At 39.9% G+C, this 16,723-nt stretch overlaps 3 protein-coding genes across 8 annotated transcripts in view; 1 reads left to right on the forward strand and 2 right to left on the reverse strand.

Moving 5' to 3' along the window:
• LOC114138988 (matrix-remodeling-associated protein 5) overlaps positions 1-9,094 on the reverse strand; it is a 33,639-nt gene extending 24,545 nt beyond the window's left edge. Inside the window, exons 1-3 of one of the 2 annotated variants that reach the window (XM_028008571.1) lie at positions 9,047-9,094; positions 6,892-6,998; positions 6,712-6,794 (exon numbers count right to left, since the gene is read on the reverse strand). The gene's annotated coding sequence lies outside the window, so the exon portion shown is untranslated. Of the gene's footprint in view, positions 1-1,730; positions 4,092-6,711; positions 6,795-6,891; positions 6,999-9,046 lie in introns of those variants that run through there. The other variant, XM_028008572.1, reaches the window with a different exon arrangement.
• A 24-nt stretch (positions 9,095-9,118) lies between these two features.
• On the forward strand, positions 9,119-15,096 carry hdac3 (histone deacetylase 3). Its single transcript, XM_028008578.1, has 15 exons — positions 9,119-9,294; positions 10,381-10,463; positions 10,539-10,681; positions 10,759-10,840; positions 11,837-11,893; positions 11,974-12,029; positions 12,109-12,242; positions 12,329-12,409; positions 12,484-12,557; positions 12,648-12,712; positions 12,795-12,884; positions 12,972-13,030; positions 13,359-13,438; positions 14,353-14,510; positions 14,597-15,096. Exons 1-15 carry the CDS (start codon positions 9,240-9,242, stop codon positions 14,664-14,666), a joined length of 1,287 nt encoding a protein of 428 aa, XP_027864379.1. The 5' UTR covers positions 9,119-9,239; the 3' UTR covers positions 14,667-15,096.
• A 66-nt stretch (positions 15,097-15,162) lies between these two features.
• myot (myotilin) overlaps positions 15,163-16,723 on the reverse strand; it is a 28,214-nt gene continuing 26,653 nt past the window's right edge. For all 5 annotated transcript variants that reach the window (XM_028008575.1, XM_028008573.1, XM_028008577.1 and 2 more), the window contains one exon: positions 15,163-16,602. In XM_028008575.1, coding sequence (XP_027864376.1) covers positions 16,460-16,602 — 143 coding nt within the window. In that variant the 3' untranslated portion in view covers positions 15,163-16,459. The remainder of the gene's footprint in view (positions 16,603-16,723) is intronic.

Genomic DNA, 16,723 nt, shown 5'->3' on the forward strand with positions numbered 1-16,723 from the left:
CACAGCTGGTGTTCCAACAGGACAATAATCTCAATCACACATCGAAAGTATTTTTGAAATTGATGAAGCAGATTGACATTAAACTTGTAGGACGGCTAATACCTCAATCCTGTTGATCTGAAAGTTGAGTTCCTCACCGGAAACATTCGATTTGAATAAATTCTACCAACTCTGATGAGACTATCCAACTAGAAACGTACCCAAAGCTTGTTTGTGGGAACAAAATGGTTGCTTAGAAGGGTCTACTAGCTTGCTTAACGTCGAGCTCCAGCCAATGATCTTCTAGTTTCAGTTGATAAAAAAACCAGAATGGATCTGAAAACCCGCTGGATTCGTTAAAGAATGTTGGAAAAAAGCCAGCACATCTTTAAATAAAGATGGATTTGGCTGACGGTCAGCCAAATCCAAGCTGCTCTTCTCAAGATAACACATGTCTTAAGAGGACCGCAGTATGAAATCCACATGTTTTCCATGAAACTTGACAATATCATATGCTGCACATGCATTTCCATTGTTTCTCTTTTCCAAGTGGCTTTATAGATTGGCACTTGGCACACAGAATAAGGAACTTTTTGTAGTTCATTTCTTTAAAGGATTGGATTGCTTTTGAATTTTCCTTCCAGGCATTAGTTGTAAATACCTCAAAAAGCCAACAAACTATCAAGCTAACTTTCAACTGTTTGTGCTTTAGCTTCATTTGCAATTATCCCCATTCATTAGAGCACAAATTCAACCATTCTTTGTAAGCATCCACTACCTGCTGCTTGTTATTAGGAAAGGTTGGCCCTCTTTAAAAGTCATTAAAACATAGCAGAGTGTCTATTAAATTTTAAATGCTGTATTTATGCAGAGCGTCTTTTTTTGCCCGTAGTGTTCACAGGCAACAACATGACTGGAAGAACCTCCTGAAACAGTCTGGGTCAGAGTACAGAGCCTCACAGCTTTATGTTTTTCCTGCTTTGTCTTAGTAGAAATGAGATTTTAGATGGCATGCAATGGTTTGTCGGCATGTTTTTCAACTAGTTTAATGGTCGCACTCTAATGCTACTGCTGTCTGATTATGTTAATAGATGAAAGACAGCATGATTGATTGAGTACACTGCAAAAACACATCATCTTATATTTGGTCTAGTTTCAACTGCAAATATCTTAGCGCACTTGGAATAAGACCAAACTTATTCGCAAGTAAGTTTTCAGCAAGATATAGGAACTTGTAAATAATCCCCTAATATTGATTTTTTTTTTTTTTTTTAGTTGCACTGGCAAATTTCTTCACTTATACAAATAAATTTTCTCCATGTTATGGGTGAAAAAAAATCTAGCAGAATTTTTCAAATAAATATTAAGAAGGATTTTAGTAAAGCAAGCAAAATCTTGCAGAAAAGTTGTTTGCAAGTTAGTTATGTTGTATTTCATGTGTGCTAAGATATTTGTACTAGAAACTAGACTAAAATACTTGGTAAGATTTTGTATTTTTGCATTGTTAGAAAGTGATATACATCACTTTTGCAAATACTTTACTTTCAGTCAGTAAAAGCTCTTTAATGCAGCTAAATGATAACAGACATTATTCTGAATCTACAGTATATAACTGAGGTCCCTATTGTAAATTATATAGAAATTTAGATGGCAAATGCAAGGAAGAGTGCCAGAAAACAACATCTTTAAAGCTGGCCCCTACATCTGGGAGCCTTTAAAGGGTCTCATTCTAAAGTTCACATTGGACTCACCTGGGAATTCCTCCAGGAGATGGAAAACAAACTCAGGAGAGAAAACAACAAACTCCTTGAGACGGACAAAGTTTTACTAGAGACACCAACATTAACAAGTATCCAGCTGATTGTCCTCGTCCTGTTGATCTGCGAGGAGAGAGTGGATGGAGGGGATGGAGCGATCTGTTTGCGCGGATTGGCTTGACCCTCTGCTGGTCCCCAAGGCATCTGGATTTCAGATTAGCTGCTTTTCCTCTTCCTCGCCGCTTTTATGCCAGCAGCCAGGAATGCCTCTCCATCCTCTCCTGCGCCCTTTCATTCGCCTCCCTCGTTGATCTCGCCCCTCTTCTTCTTTCACCTCCCAGACTGTCCCGGCGGAAATATAATCACTCTCTTTTTCTTTTTATTGTTTCCTTTCTTTAGAACCACACCGTCCGCCTTGTTTTTGTAAACCTCTTCTTTCTGTGTGAGATCTTTCCTTTCCTTTCCCTCCCTACTTAGTTTTCTCTTTACATGCTTTCCACCTTTCCAACCCTCCCACGCAGTTCCCCTTTTCTCCCTCCAGAGGTTACGTTACACTAGGTGAATGCAGATCAGTCAATTATCATAATTCATCTATAGGTCTGAAGCTGGAGCCTGCGGCTACACGCATACGAGCGCACGCCGCAGCCTTTGGCAGACTGTCAGAATAATTCATTTGATCTGTCTGGGTAAATGTTGCTGTGAATAAAGCAGGAGGGGTAGGCGGCTTTGACCGTACAATCGGACCTTAAGCCTTAAAAGTTGAAACAGTGCCGTACCATACAGAGGAGATGTGGACACAGGAGGGGAATATACACTTCAGGTATTGGGGTGAATACACACATTGTCCACTCTTGACTTGTTTTTTAGGTTTGAGTTTGTTCTCATGGTTTTGAAACACTCTAGTTACTCACCTGCTCTTCTTTAGCCAGAGTCAAACTTTGAAACGAGCCCAGAGCAAAAGGCTTTTTGTTACAGGAGCATTTAGTCCGCCACGCCTCGCAGTTTAATTTTGTTGACTTCTCCTTCTAAAGAATGAGAGGGGGCCACTGATGGTCGATTCACAAGCTCTTGCTTGCAAAAAGAAAGGGCAATAGCAGGCAGATGTGCATATTTTTAAAATTTCTTTCACTTCGAGGACTCAGGAGTTTGATGTTAAAAATCTTTCATTCCTGTCTAGTGACTAAAATCACATATCTTCTATGTAACAAAATGGCTCTAACCCTGGAAATGTATTCATATCTCTGAGATTTTTTTCCCCACATATCTTCTCCCATTTGAACCACAAACTTCAATGTATTTCCTCTAAATTTCATATGACAGAAAGTGGATCTGAATGTCAACAGTGCCATCGTCATACCGACACAACTCAAGTTTATCACTGCTCCAAAGCATTCTTGACAAGAAGTCAAACTTTATTAGAAACATTGAGACTAAAACTGTTTTTCTGACACTGCGTTCTTAGATCACTCTGGAGCTGATTATTGGTCGAGTCTTTGTCCTTTTTACTATCTGAATGGTAGTTTTTCACTTCTGTCGATGTCTATTTGGATTTTAGAGCATTTAAATCTATAATTTTCTGCACTTCTTCAATCAACGTCAAAGTTTGTCTGTCTGGAACGGCCCACTGTACTTAGCTCTTCAGAGAGTGATGAACAATATGGACATTATTTGCCACCAGTGACCAATTTCTATAACACTGCTACATATAATTTATGATTTTTCCATTTGTAAATATAATTTCTACCAAAAACAGTTGTGCTGTTCCACTCCACATACCTATTGGATTAGATTTGTGTGGAATGCAGCTCCTCTCGGTTTAACGTAAGCCTGCTTCGCCCACAATAAGGGACTGAACTCTTAAAGCGACGGCTTTCAAACTCATAAAGACGATAAAGTAACGATGGTATTCTTCTTCTGTGAATATTTGTCTTTGTGCAGGTTTTCACACACTCCCCATGTTTACCTGACGCTCATCTGAAGGGTCAGGGTTCAGTCGTGTTGTTCTGTCTTAACCCGAGCGCCGCTTCGCCCTTTGTTCTTGGTGCGCCAATCTCACTAACCCTTGAATTCTTTATATTAAACTTTCTCTTCGTGTTTGGTCTGTCCAGCTGTAATCCACCTCCTCTGTTTCTTTACCTCACATTCAAACCTCGTGGGCTGAGAAACGGATCCCGCGGTCCCACTTTGAAAAGAAGTCCTGATTATTTTCTATAGTCTTAGTAAATCTGGAGGTTCCACTCCACATGCCTGTTGGATTAGATGTGTGTGGACTGCTGCTCCTCTCGGTTTAACTAAAGCCTGCCTCGCCCACAATAAGGCAAGCTGTAGTAGAGACCTACTAGAAATAACAGTGGTTCCACCTGGAGCATAAGCCACGGAAAAGGGGAGAATTTTCCTCATTTAACCAGAATAAAACAACCAATGGTTTGACAATAAAAACAAACACTTTCTGTCTTTTTTAATGAGTAAATAAAACTGTCTACGAGACAACAGAATGCGTTTGTCAAAGGTAAACTTAAAGTAGCAAGTTGCGTTTAATAATTTGACCACATCTTCAAGAGATGAGTACACTGGGGTTTTAAGTTAACACTTAAAAAAGTTGGAAGAAGAAAAACACAGGAGTGGGGACTATTTGCCAGGGTACTCAGCAGCAGCAGGTTTTTGTGTCTCGTATTGCACCGTGAGGGAGATGGAAGTTACTTTGACCTGCGTCTTGTGGGTTTTTAAGGCAAATATTCAATTTAGATCAGTTGTGAATTTGCAAACGTTGTTGCAATTGCATATTTCATCCACAATTTGCTTAGGTTCCATTGAAACTTTGTCTCTGATGTGACCGCCACGCCCCAACCACCTTCCCTTTAAGCCGTCCCTTTAACAGCTGGGACCCTCATGTGTATTTCCGGGTTTCCACTGTGCTGCTGCTCACTGTTAGTTGTGGCGTTGGTTGTTAATAAAACAATCTCAAATCTCCAACTCGACTCATCGCTAAACGAATTCATCTCTAAAACTCAAGGATCTGCGGTTGGGCTTTGTTGATGCCTGGTTTACCTTCTGATGAGAACAAGTAACATCCACTTCCTCAGACAATCCGTTACTCGACGGTCAGGTTTTTTTTTTCTCCCCCTTCATCGACTCGCTTGCTGACGGAGGATGGCGAGCTACCCACACACCACCTGGTGGTAGGAAAAAGAAAGACACTCTCCACACAGGAAAACCAAACAACACTTTCCATACAGGAAACAAAATAAACTCTAAGGGAGTATCTAAAGGAAAAGAACAATTCTCCCGTTGCTCTTGGACTTTTGAACTACATTTGGTTTTGAAGTATTATTGATTATTTCATTTTTGGTTTGTTCTTTTTCCCCCGTCCTTGTTTCTTTTGAACAATTTCTCTTTGTTTAGTTTTTGCTGTTAGTATTATTATTATTATTATTGTCATTATTATTATCATTACTATTTCCACTGCAATAAATGGCAATATAAACAAAGTTCTTTGCATCAGTTGCATCAATTATCCACCCAATCATGACTCCATGCCGTACCTATTTCTGATTTTATAGAGTGGTTAACACTAAGCCCTGCAGTCAGACCTGCGCATTTAAGAAGAGCTTTACACTGAGCATAATTAATATTTATCAGATATTTTGTTCATGCAAGTTGAATCCAGAATTACTAAATTAAAATTCGTAGTCATTTTTAACTTGATAAAGTGAGGGGAAATGTCGCCTCTATAGGCGACGGCAGTTTTTTTGCACATTCTGAAGAAATTATTTGGTTTAAATTTCAATACTAAGTTTAAAACAACTTGCAATTCAAGGCTAATGAGATGTGGGAACTTAAACAAATAATGTTTGTGCAACCTTTCTCTTGTTAAATCCACTTGATCAAATTCAAATTCTGTGTTAAAACCCCAAAAAATTTCTTGTTGACTTTACTTGCATTTTCAGTAGGTGAACCTCCAATTTCAAGTTAAACCACCTTCCATTGTCTTACAGTGCACTAGCTGTAACCAGAAACATTCACATGAATCATTAAGTAATTTTACAAATAAAATTTGTTCCAACTTGTATCAGTTTGAAATAAGGAAGGCCAACCCATCTGCCCTCGTTTTTTATGAGAATGTGTTGGTAGTGCTGAGATATTATTATTATTATTATTATTTTCATTATTTCCTTTCCAGAATCTTTTATATTGGTGCCATTATTATGAAATAATAGCAAGACCTGTCTTATAAAAAATGAAAAACTTGGCCCTTTCCACTTCCTGTGATTTCAGATAGCTGAAAAAGATGTGGAAGAAACTCGAGCTGCAGTGGTCCCTCAGTATTTTGGGGGTTGGGGACCGCCGTGAAAACTTGAAACCCCCTCTAAATACTCTTACAGTGGCCTATTCTAATAGTTCAAATATCAAATAGACCTTACTATGCAATATTGTGATGCATTTAGGATAACACAAATTCTGTTGCAAAGTTTGTCACTTCCAAAACCTTTGACCACAACTTTGTGTGTGTGTGTGCGTGTGTTTGTTTGTAATACCTTGTAGGAACCATTTTCCTGACACATACTACGTTATGAGGACCCACTGGCTTCCCCACTGTGGGGACCAGGCTTCGGTCCCCACAAGAGGAAACAATGTTTTTGGGTCAGGAGCTAGATTAAGGACTAAGGTGTGAATTGAGTTTTGGTTAGGGTTAGGGTAAAGGTAAGGGTTAGGGTAAGGCTTTAGAAATGAATGGAAGTCAATGGAAAGTCCCCACAAAGATAGCCACGGAAACATGTGTGTGTGTGTGTGTGTGTTTCAACAAGCTGACAGAGACAGAAGTTTATCGGGAAAAATTAAACCCTGAGGCCAAAACAAGCCAGCAAGGGATGAAGCTCCCACACACACACATTCATAGAATAATTGCCATGCAAATGATGATGATGATAATAATAATAATTAAAAAACCTGACAGGCTTCAAGAAGAACTCCTCACCTGCCTTTATGTGACAGCAACCAAAACAGAAAGCTTCTCTTGACCTACATGCTGATGACGACATGGACCAGAGCTGACCGATCCTGGCTGAATCCGTCACAGGGAAACGTACAAGTTAGTTATGAAAGGTGCGTGCAAAACCCACAGGTTGTGTGCAATGCTTGCCTGTGTTGAACTTACTGTCACCTATAAGGGCTATGATAAATAATACATAAAGGCTGGAATCCAGAGAAGCCTTGCTGTCTAGCCGCAGGTGGAGAAACATCATGGAGCGGGGAGATGGACGGCTGGAGAGGAAGCAAGTCGAAAAGTTTAACGAGACATTCCAGCGTCAGGCAGGCAGTCGGCAAGTCAGCACACGTCCTGTTCTGGGCGTCTGTCGCCCCGACATCTTTGCTCATGAATGTCATCAACAGTTACGAATTGATATACAGTACTGTTAACTCTTTTCAAAATTTTAACATGACATTTTCAATTGCCAGCGACGTTTATTTTCATTTTCTGGTAGAAAAAATATGACGGGCATAATACTAATGTACCGTTTGTTTTTCCAGTGCTGTTATCTCACATTAAATAATTTTGTAAAACTCCAAACCTTTTTTTCTTTTTCAAAATGCTTTTTCTTTTTGAGTTTTCCCACTTTGTGTTTTTATTGACAAGACAACACAAAAAAACAAGACAACAGCAGACTTTGAAGCTTAAAGCGTTTTTGTTTTTTTTGTTGTGAAGTTTGCACTTTTTCCATTTCCACCTCCCACGTCTTTGAATATGGTATCAGAAATGTTCTTTGAATGGCTGGGCAATTTGGAGCTGTGCGCACAGGACAGAAAATATGTTGTTTTGGGTTTTCTTTTAAACAAAAACACAAAAAACACAGTTTTAAAAATGTGTAATAATCAAAAATATGTATAAGCTCTGGTAAGATTTGCAGAGTTGGCACCTGTCAAAAATAATGGCCTACATCATTTTTTTATTTGTACAAAAACAAATAAAAAAATTTTTTTGGTAAGAAATCACTATTTTTTTTATCAATAGTGATTTTTTTCCCCTGCGTAAAACACCTTTTGGAAGAAAAAAAAGGTGGTGTTTTTCCCCCCCGTTTTCTTTTGCCAAAATGACTAATTGGACAAAAAAAATTACTTGCGCCAATGTTTTAGGAAGGCGACGATATTTGTAGTTGTTTGTGTTGGAATTTTTGTCTGTGGAGACAGAAATACTAGACTGTCTTATAGTCTCACATATAATGTTTTTCTGTCTTCACCAGGAGATTTTTCATTCATTTCTCCAGCCTGGCCCTCATCCTAAACCTAACCACTACCAGTACGTGTCTGACCCCAAAACCTTAACCTAAATTCAGTTCAAAAGACGGCCTACGCTTTGTGGATCCTCAAAACGTAGAATTTGTTGGAAAAATAGGCCTTTAAATGTTACACAAAAACACACACACACACACACCCATATTGTTGTTTACAATGAAGGTGGTGGTCCTGAGAAACCCAGAGGGAAGGTGGGAAACGATGAGGCACATTCAGTTGTAATACGTTTGAAACACATTAAACTTTGTGCCTTTTGGAGCACATGTTGCTGTTTTATCCATTACCTCTACCACAAAAACACAAACATGTCTGCTTGACTTCACATGTGCACTGCCTGGTTTCCATTATCACAGGTTCTGAAATGTTCTGCTGCTTTCTTTTCCCCAAAGGCACAGCAGGTGGTTCAACCACAAAATCACAGCTGATTTAAAGCTTCCCTTGAGGTTTTAGGTGGATGTTTGTCCCAGAAACTGATAACGTACAATATGACAATATGCATTTTGTTTGTAAGTAAAATATTTTGTATCTTTAATTCTGTAACAACAACGATTTAACCTTAGCTCAACATTTGTGTATCTTCTCTCAATCAATAAGTGTTGCCAAACCTTTTATTCCCCGACAAAACAAACTTTATTTTGAATTAAGAGCATTACAAAATATCTAGAACGCAACATAAAGTAATACCTGCAGATTACACTGAATAAAAACAATAATAGAGGAATAATGGTATGTGAAAAAAAATTAAATAACCACAATTTACATTACTGGTAATAGCAATTAATAATAATAATAATAATAATAATAATAATAATAATAATAATAATAATAATAGCATTACTGGTAATAGTGTTGCAATCTACAAAATAAAGTACAAAAAAAGTGAAATACATTAAAAATACAAAAATACATTAAAAGCTACATGTGTAGCTTTTTTTGTTTAGTTCTGAGGTACTGTTAAAGAATAAGTTTTTCCAAGTTTCTGGCAGTTCTTTAAAAATGTCCCAGAGTGTTTTCTTTACCTCACCAAGCCTCATCCTCAACTCCCCCCATCTCCGGTCCTCACCGTCCCCTAGTGATGACGCATACTCTTTCGGGTTTGCGCCTGCGCAATCCTGTTTACGGCTAGCTGCTACCTGCTAGAAAGATGCGGCAGTCAAAGCTGCGGAGGCAGGAGTAATACTTCACATCAACACAGAACTCACCGCCTTCATCATGACCAACAGGACATCTTATTTTTATGACCCGGATGTGGGCAACTTTCACTACGGTCAGTCAGTCGCTGCGTCCTGGAACCGGGATGGGGCTGATGCTGCTAGCTAGCTCCATGCTAACACCTCCAGTATTAGCTTGTTTTGTAGCGTCTTTATTTATTGAGTGTAAAGTCTGAGAATAGCTGTGTTTACTGTGCATTAAAAGGCTTTTGTGCGTATACATGTAGCTGTTAACGCAACCATAGAATTGAACTCTTATGATTAGCCTAATAGCGTTACTTTCCTATTTCTGAAAACATTCCCAATGGAAAAATATAGATTTTTTATTTTTATTTAGATAGAATAAACAGTAATATATCTTCCATAACTCCTCACACACACTTTAGGGGCAACAACAAAAAAAGTAAACATTCTGTAGTATGTCTAATAGCTTTTTATTGTCGTCTGCTGATTAAGACTTGGGTTATGCATTTTGTTTACGACACTAAACAGTGAAAACCAAAAAATGCTTCAATTAGACCAGGAAAACACAACTTTGTAATTTATTAATACCTGAAATTAGCAGCAAAAAGGGAAAGGTGTTCAGAGATAGACAGGTGCTTATTGTTTGTTTATATATATAATATATATATATATATATATATATATATATATATATATATATATATATATAATTTCTACTTAATTTCATATGTAAAACAAAGTCATTGAGACTGGAGGAGGATTTTTTTGTTGTTCTCAGACCAGTCAGATGTGTGTGAGACATTTCAAAACAAAAGATGTTATATTTCAGTTTACTTTGTTCCTGCTATAGAACTATTCAACATTTTAAATAACAGTAATAAGTTGTATAATATTGAATTGAAAGAGTCTTTTTCATAGTTAAGCTGTACTGTTTTTATTTGGTTCAGGAAATGTTTGAAATCTTGAATTTTACTGTGGGAAAAGTTTACAAATCCTGCATATAATATGAGTTCAACTTTCTCCGATGCCTGGCAAGAAATATTACACTTTTTACACGTGTCAAAAGATTTTGAGAGGTAATATCATTTGAGTGCCTCTCTTGTGAACTTTGAAATGAACCTCTTGCAGATTTATTCAGTTTTTTGCCGTCTGAGTTTCCTTCCCTGTGCCTTGGCCAGGTGCGGGCCACCCCATGAAGCCTCACCGTCTGTCCCTGACTCACAGCCTGGTGTTGCACTACGGCCTCTACAAGAAGATGATGGTAAGCGGCCGTCGAGCTCCACCCGGGAACGTTTGTAGCGTCGCCTAACGTTTCCAGTCTCACACCTCCGGTCAGGTCTTCAAGCCGTACAAAGCCTCGCAGCACGACATGTGCCGCTTCCACTCCGAGGACTACATCGACTTCCTGCAGAAGGTCAGCCCCAACAACATGCAGGGCTTCACCAAGAGCCTCAACACGTTCAACGTGGGAGACGACTGGTGGGTGCGGCGCCTCTCTGCCTCCTCTCTGTGCCGCTGCTCCTGTCGCCTGATTGGCTCTGGCCCGTGTGTTTCAGTCCCGTGTTTCCAGGTCTGTTTGAGTTCTGCTCCAGATACACAGGAGCGTCTTTACAGGGAGCAACGCAGCTCAACCACAAGGTAACACACACACACACACACACACACACACCCACGCGCATGCACACTATATATATCTGAAGAGACGCTGCTTGTTTTGTTAGTAACCAAATCAAAACTCTCATTTCATTGGTCCAATAAACTGTCCTTTATTTTGCCAAAAAAGAACAATCTGTAATTGTGGTGAAATCTGTAATGTCACCACTAGATGTCAGCAAATCTTCCACTTCCTCTTTTCGTTGATGCTTAATTGCTAGCGTTTATCTTTTTTGCATGACTGCTGTAAGGCAAGTGTTAGCCAACATAGTGGTAGCAATGAAGCTAATTTTACTTTTGAACTAATCTAGACTTAAAAACTAAAGTTACCTAACTGAATGGACTAAGTTTCCCAACATGCTAGTGTTAGCATTTAAGCTAGCATTAGCTTCTTAGCTAATTTTAACGTAAAAATAGTTGCCTTGCTGAATGGATTGAGTTAACATGCTAGTGTAGGCCATTATGCTACTGTTACCATTTAAGCATTTAAGTATTTTAATCATTTTTGACATAAAAACTAAAGTTACCCTGCTGACATTAGCATTTTGTAGCTTATAAACTGTTGTTTCCGTTCTAGGTCGAGTAAATTAATCTTTGTCAACTTGCTAGGATTTTAACTAGCATTAGCGTTCTTGCTAATTTTAATTTATTCACTGCTGTTCCCACACTAGAGTAATATAATGTTATGAACATGGTATCTAATGAGCCAAATCCTTTGGAACATTAGCTAAAAATGCTTCAGCTAATTGTAGCATGTACACTGCTGTTGTGTCTGCACTAGATGAGCTTTAAGTCATTACTCTCTAGTAATAATGTCTTTATTTCGACTTTATTCTCATGCCAGTTTATTCTTGCAATACTATGACTATATTCTTTGCCATTTAGTTTTTTTTATTTCTGAGTATGGACCTAGTGCCCCACTGTACTGGTCTGCTTTGACCATGACATGAATTCAAGGCTAATTCTTTTGACTTTTTCCAGATTTGTGACATCGCCATCAACTGGGCAGGAGGTTTGCATCATGCCAAAAAGTTTGAGGTGAGGACAAACTGTCGCGTCCCCTTTTGATCCGGGTCCATGCGAGTCAGACCCCTGATACGTCTCCGCTGTGTTTGTAGGCTTCAGGGTTCTGCTACGTAAATGACATCGTCATCAGCATACTGGAGCTTCTCAAGTACGATCCCGCTTCTTATCCGTCCGCCGTGCCGCACGCGCATCGCCATCCGCCTTTGTAATTCGCCGTTGTCTTTCAGGTACCACCCCAGGGTTCTGTACATTGACATCGACATTCACCACGGCGACGGCGTCCAGGAGGCCTTTTACCTGACGGACCGCGTCATGACCGTGTCCTTCCACAAATACGGCAACTACTTCTTCCCCGGCACGGGTAAGCGGCCGCTTAAAGTTCCCGTCTAACTTTGGTTTGTCACACGCGCGTCGACGCCACGTGTTTTGTTTTTTTTTGTATTGTAGGCGACATGTACGAGGTGGGAGCAGAGAGCGGCCGCTACTACTGCCTCAACGTCCCCCTCAGAGACGGCATCGACGACCAGAGTGAGTCCGAACAACCAGCAGTGACAAACATCGTCCTTAAGGTGGTGTGTTTTATTTATGTGTGTGTGTTTCAGGCTACAGGCAGCTGTTCCAGCCGGTTATCAAGCAGGTGGTGGATTATTACCAGCCCACCTGCATCGTCCTGCAGGTCAGTTTGTTGTTGAGGTGGATCTGTGTGTGTGTGTGTGGGCGCGTGTGTGTGGGGGTTTGTTAAAGCGAGGGTAGTTTGTGTTTGCAGTGTGGAGCAGATTCTCTGGGCTGCGACAGGCTGGGCTGCTTCAACCTCAGCATACGGGGACACGGGTGAGTCGGCCGAGTCGAACGGCGGCGGCAAGTCAGTCGCCGCCGTTCAACTCACTGAGGAGGGTTTACCTGTGTCTTTCAGCGAGTGTGTGGAGTTTGTGAAAAGTTTCAAGATCCCTCTGCTGGTTCTCGGAGGAGGAGGATACACGGTGAGGAACGTGGCTCGCTGCTGGTGAGTGGAGAACAACAGAGAGACAGAAATCCTCATATTGTTTGGAAAAGTCCGTCTTGGGTGACGAAAACGGTTTCTGTCATGTAGGACTTTTGAAACGTCTCTGTTGCTGGAGGAATCCATCAGTGATGAGCTGCCTTATAGCGGTGAGCTTGTGCAGAATTCACTTTCTGATCTTTAGTCTGTCGCGCCACCTGTTGGCCGATCACCGAATTAGAATATGATCGGAAAGCCCATTTGTTCAAGAGAAACGCAGGAAATAAATTCATTCCACACAATTTCCCACTTACAGGTAATAGAAATATGACATTTAGAGTTGGAATATTACGTCAGACCAATAAAGAAAGAATATTTAATACAGAGACATGAGCTTAATGAGAAGTATGTTTAAAGGTTATTTTCAAAAGTTCTTTTAATCTGACAAAGTGACCTCATTGAATTTTTTGTTTCTAATTTTCCTTTTGGCTCCTGCAGAGTATTTTGAGTACTTTGCTCCTGACTTCACGCTGCATCCTGATGTCAGCACCAGGATAGAAAACCAGAACTCCAGACAGGTGAAACGTTGTCCCAGTTTTCACTGTTTGTTTTTCTTTCTTAATTGAATTTACAGTAAGATATCAAATTATAGATATTAAAAAAATCAAACAGTCTCTACACAGCTGAAATTATGGACTATTTTAGCCTTGTCTAACTCTGAATGCAAATTTGTAAGTCTTTTTGTTTCTGGGCTTTTCCCCCCTATTTCTTCTGAATAATAATAAAAAAATCTCAAGTTAATTCAATAAACTAATTTCTTCTTTAAAATAACAAAGAAACTGCTGCTGCAAGTAGTTTTGGTGTTGATAATCAGTATCATTGTTTATTATCAACACTCTGTGTTGATAGAAATTCATTTTGTCAATTATAATTTTGGAAAGATTTTTCTTTCATTTCTTTTTTAGGAGACAAAAAAAGTGAGAATTTTTTAAAGAAAAATCAAAATCTGAGATTTTAATTATAAAATCAGACCTCGTCAATAGTAGTGATGTTTTTATCTTGAACCAGCTGGCAGCAGAGTGGTCAAAAGTTTTTATTTAATGTACTAATCCATTAATTTAAACATTTATTGCCAAAGTCAATTTCTAATGTGATTTTCAACTTAAATCTGTTCTAAATCTTGCAATCCTAATGAGAAATTTGGTGTTGCAATAATTGAGCAAGACTGAGACAAAACTGCAATCCTGACAAAATGAGCTTGAGGTTTTACCTCATTAGCACAAAGAAGGTTTTGGTATGAAAAAGAAGGAATTGGATGGATTTGACTGGAATTCACTGTTTTTGGCTGCAACTCTGCTGACCGAGTTTTGGGAGTTTTACCTTTATTGTTGAGTAAAACCGGATCAGATCAAGTGTTTGTAATTGTACGAGAAAAAGGAATATTTGAAGATGCGACGTTGGGGCCGTCTTCACCGTTTCCGTGTCGCTGCAGTACCTGGAGCAGATCCGTCAAACCGTGTTCGAGAACCTGAAGATGCTGAACCACGCGCCGAGCGTCCAGATCCACGACGTTCCCTCCGACATACTGAGCTACGAGCGCAACGACGAGCCCGACCCCGACGAGAGGGGAGCCGAGGAAAACTACACCCGGTGGGTTTGTAGCTGTAGCAGCGAGTCAAGCAGGCGCTTTCATGTGAGGAGTTTTGTAAACATCTCGATTTTTATGACTTCTGCAGGCCTGAAGCCGCGAATGAGTTCTACGACGGTGACCAAGACAACGACAAAGAAAGCGACGTCGAGATCTGAGGCTAGAAGCAATTTGGACCGAGCTGAAATATGGCCCGTTCAACTTTTCCTTCGTCATTGGAAGAAGTTTTTATGGACTTTGACATTTTTCCTGTTTCATTTTGTCTCTGTAATAGTGATAAAAGTTTGTAGTTTTCTATCAGACTCCTGCATTTCAGAAGCCAAAGTTCACAACCAACCAACATTTACGCTGCTGGACCGGCGCCAGTCCAGTCAGCAACCGTTCTGCCTTTCTAGACCTTCTGTTTGACGTTGCCACTTTTTACAAAAATGTGTAAACTGAATGAAATAAGATGGAAATGTTCACATGAGAAATTATAGCCAGCTTTGAGTTCAAAGGAAAAACTTTGCATCATGTCCCTCCTGCAGTCTGAAATCCACCCATGTGAGTTTTGATAGTTTGGTTTTATTAATAAAAACTGAATCTGTGCTTGTGTCTGCAAGGCAATAGGTTCACCCACCACTAGATGGCGACAAAACACGTGAAAAGACAAACTCAGAGTTCAACTTTATTGCTAATTTCTCATGTAATATCACAATCAGTACCTACAAACACACAAAATATTTTAAAATGTAACAGGTCGCTTTCTGAGCAAGACACCGCTGCAATTCGATGAACACAGCAAGTACTAAACAGCTACTTGTGTATATTTAGCAAAACAGTGTAGGCCAGACGTAAACCATAAAATGCAGATTTATTCCTTAAGGCTCTGATTTCAGCTTTCTGTGGAGATTTTAAAAAAAAAGTTAGTTGTGTGATCTTCTGCATGCATCTTCAGTCAAAAATAAAATGCAACAAGCTCCTGGCTGGCAGCAAGCAAATCAATATAAGAACGCAAGTTTAAATAAGCAGACTCCCTCTGGTGGCTGGTATACAGAAACCCATTTATCAAAACCAAAGACACATCAATGCAAGAGGGAAACGTGTTCTCTTCTGTAATCGAGCTTAAAACAGCTTCTCTGTACTGCAGATGATCAAATGTAAACATAGAGGTCATGACCTTTGCTCTAAGTGCATGTTGGGTACCAGAATAGCAGCCTTTAAACCCCCCCCCCCAAAAAAACAATTCAGCCATCTGTTATCCAAGACAATATTTCTCAAATTTCAATAAAAAAGCCACAAACAAAAAATATACAGAAATAAATTCAGTACGAGACAAAAGTTTTTTCCCTAAACATCTTAAAAGCAGCTGAACTTTGATTTCTGGGACTAAAACGTTTGTGGTTTAAAGTGCAGCGTTGCAGAAAGAGTGGTTGAACCTTTTGCTATGTAACTCTCGCTCCAAGGCACTGCTCTATGTTCTGGTACTGGTTGGACTCCACCTGCCTTTAAAATACACCTTTACACAGAACAATCCTGTTTCTATATTCTAAGTTTTTAGAAGCAAACTGCACATGTGCTCTGTAAAGCACGTCGCCATGGCAGCGCTCAGGAAAGCAGTGCCGAGGCTGGGCTGCAGGGCCGGACCTGCATGCCAACCCTGCAGAGTTCTAATAATACCGACCCAGAAGCTGCATTCTGCTGAGAGCAGACAGGACAGAAAAACTGAAAGCTGTTCAGTGACAAACAGCAGCTGATTATCAGAGCTGAATTCAAGCAACTTTTTCCTCAAAGTTGTTTTGATGGAGTCTGAAATATCAGGCAAATCCAACAATAAGAAAGCAGCTGTGGGCATCATGAAACCTCTGATGTGTGGAGAAGTTCAGAAATTAAAAAAAAAACAAAAATGGTCAGTCTCGTGATGCTGGTCTGGCTCCAGAGGTTGTGCAGGTGTGACTGAAGGCGTTTGGCTCTACAGCTCTTCGCTCTCGTACAGCGGAGCCGTGTGCTGAGCGGGGCTCTCCGCCGTCAGGGCAGGAACGTGGCTCAGAGACGACAGCAGCTTCAGGGTCTTGGAGGCGGGAGGAGCTGTTTTGAAGGCTGGGGTTGTGCGAGCTGGAAGAGAAAAAGCACGACTGATGGAAACTCAGATAGAAGAAATTAATTTATTGCAGCAAACATTGCTGAATTATTTCACATGAAAAGTGTAAGTGCAGCAGATCCAACCCGGGGAGCA

The sequence above is a fragment of the Xiphophorus couchianus genome, chromosome 23, assembly GCF_001444195.1.
Source record: "Xiphophorus couchianus chromosome 23, X_couchianus-1.0, whole genome shotgun sequence".
Classification (NCBI taxonomy): Eukaryota; Metazoa; Chordata; class Actinopteri; order Cyprinodontiformes; family Poeciliidae; genus Xiphophorus; species Xiphophorus couchianus.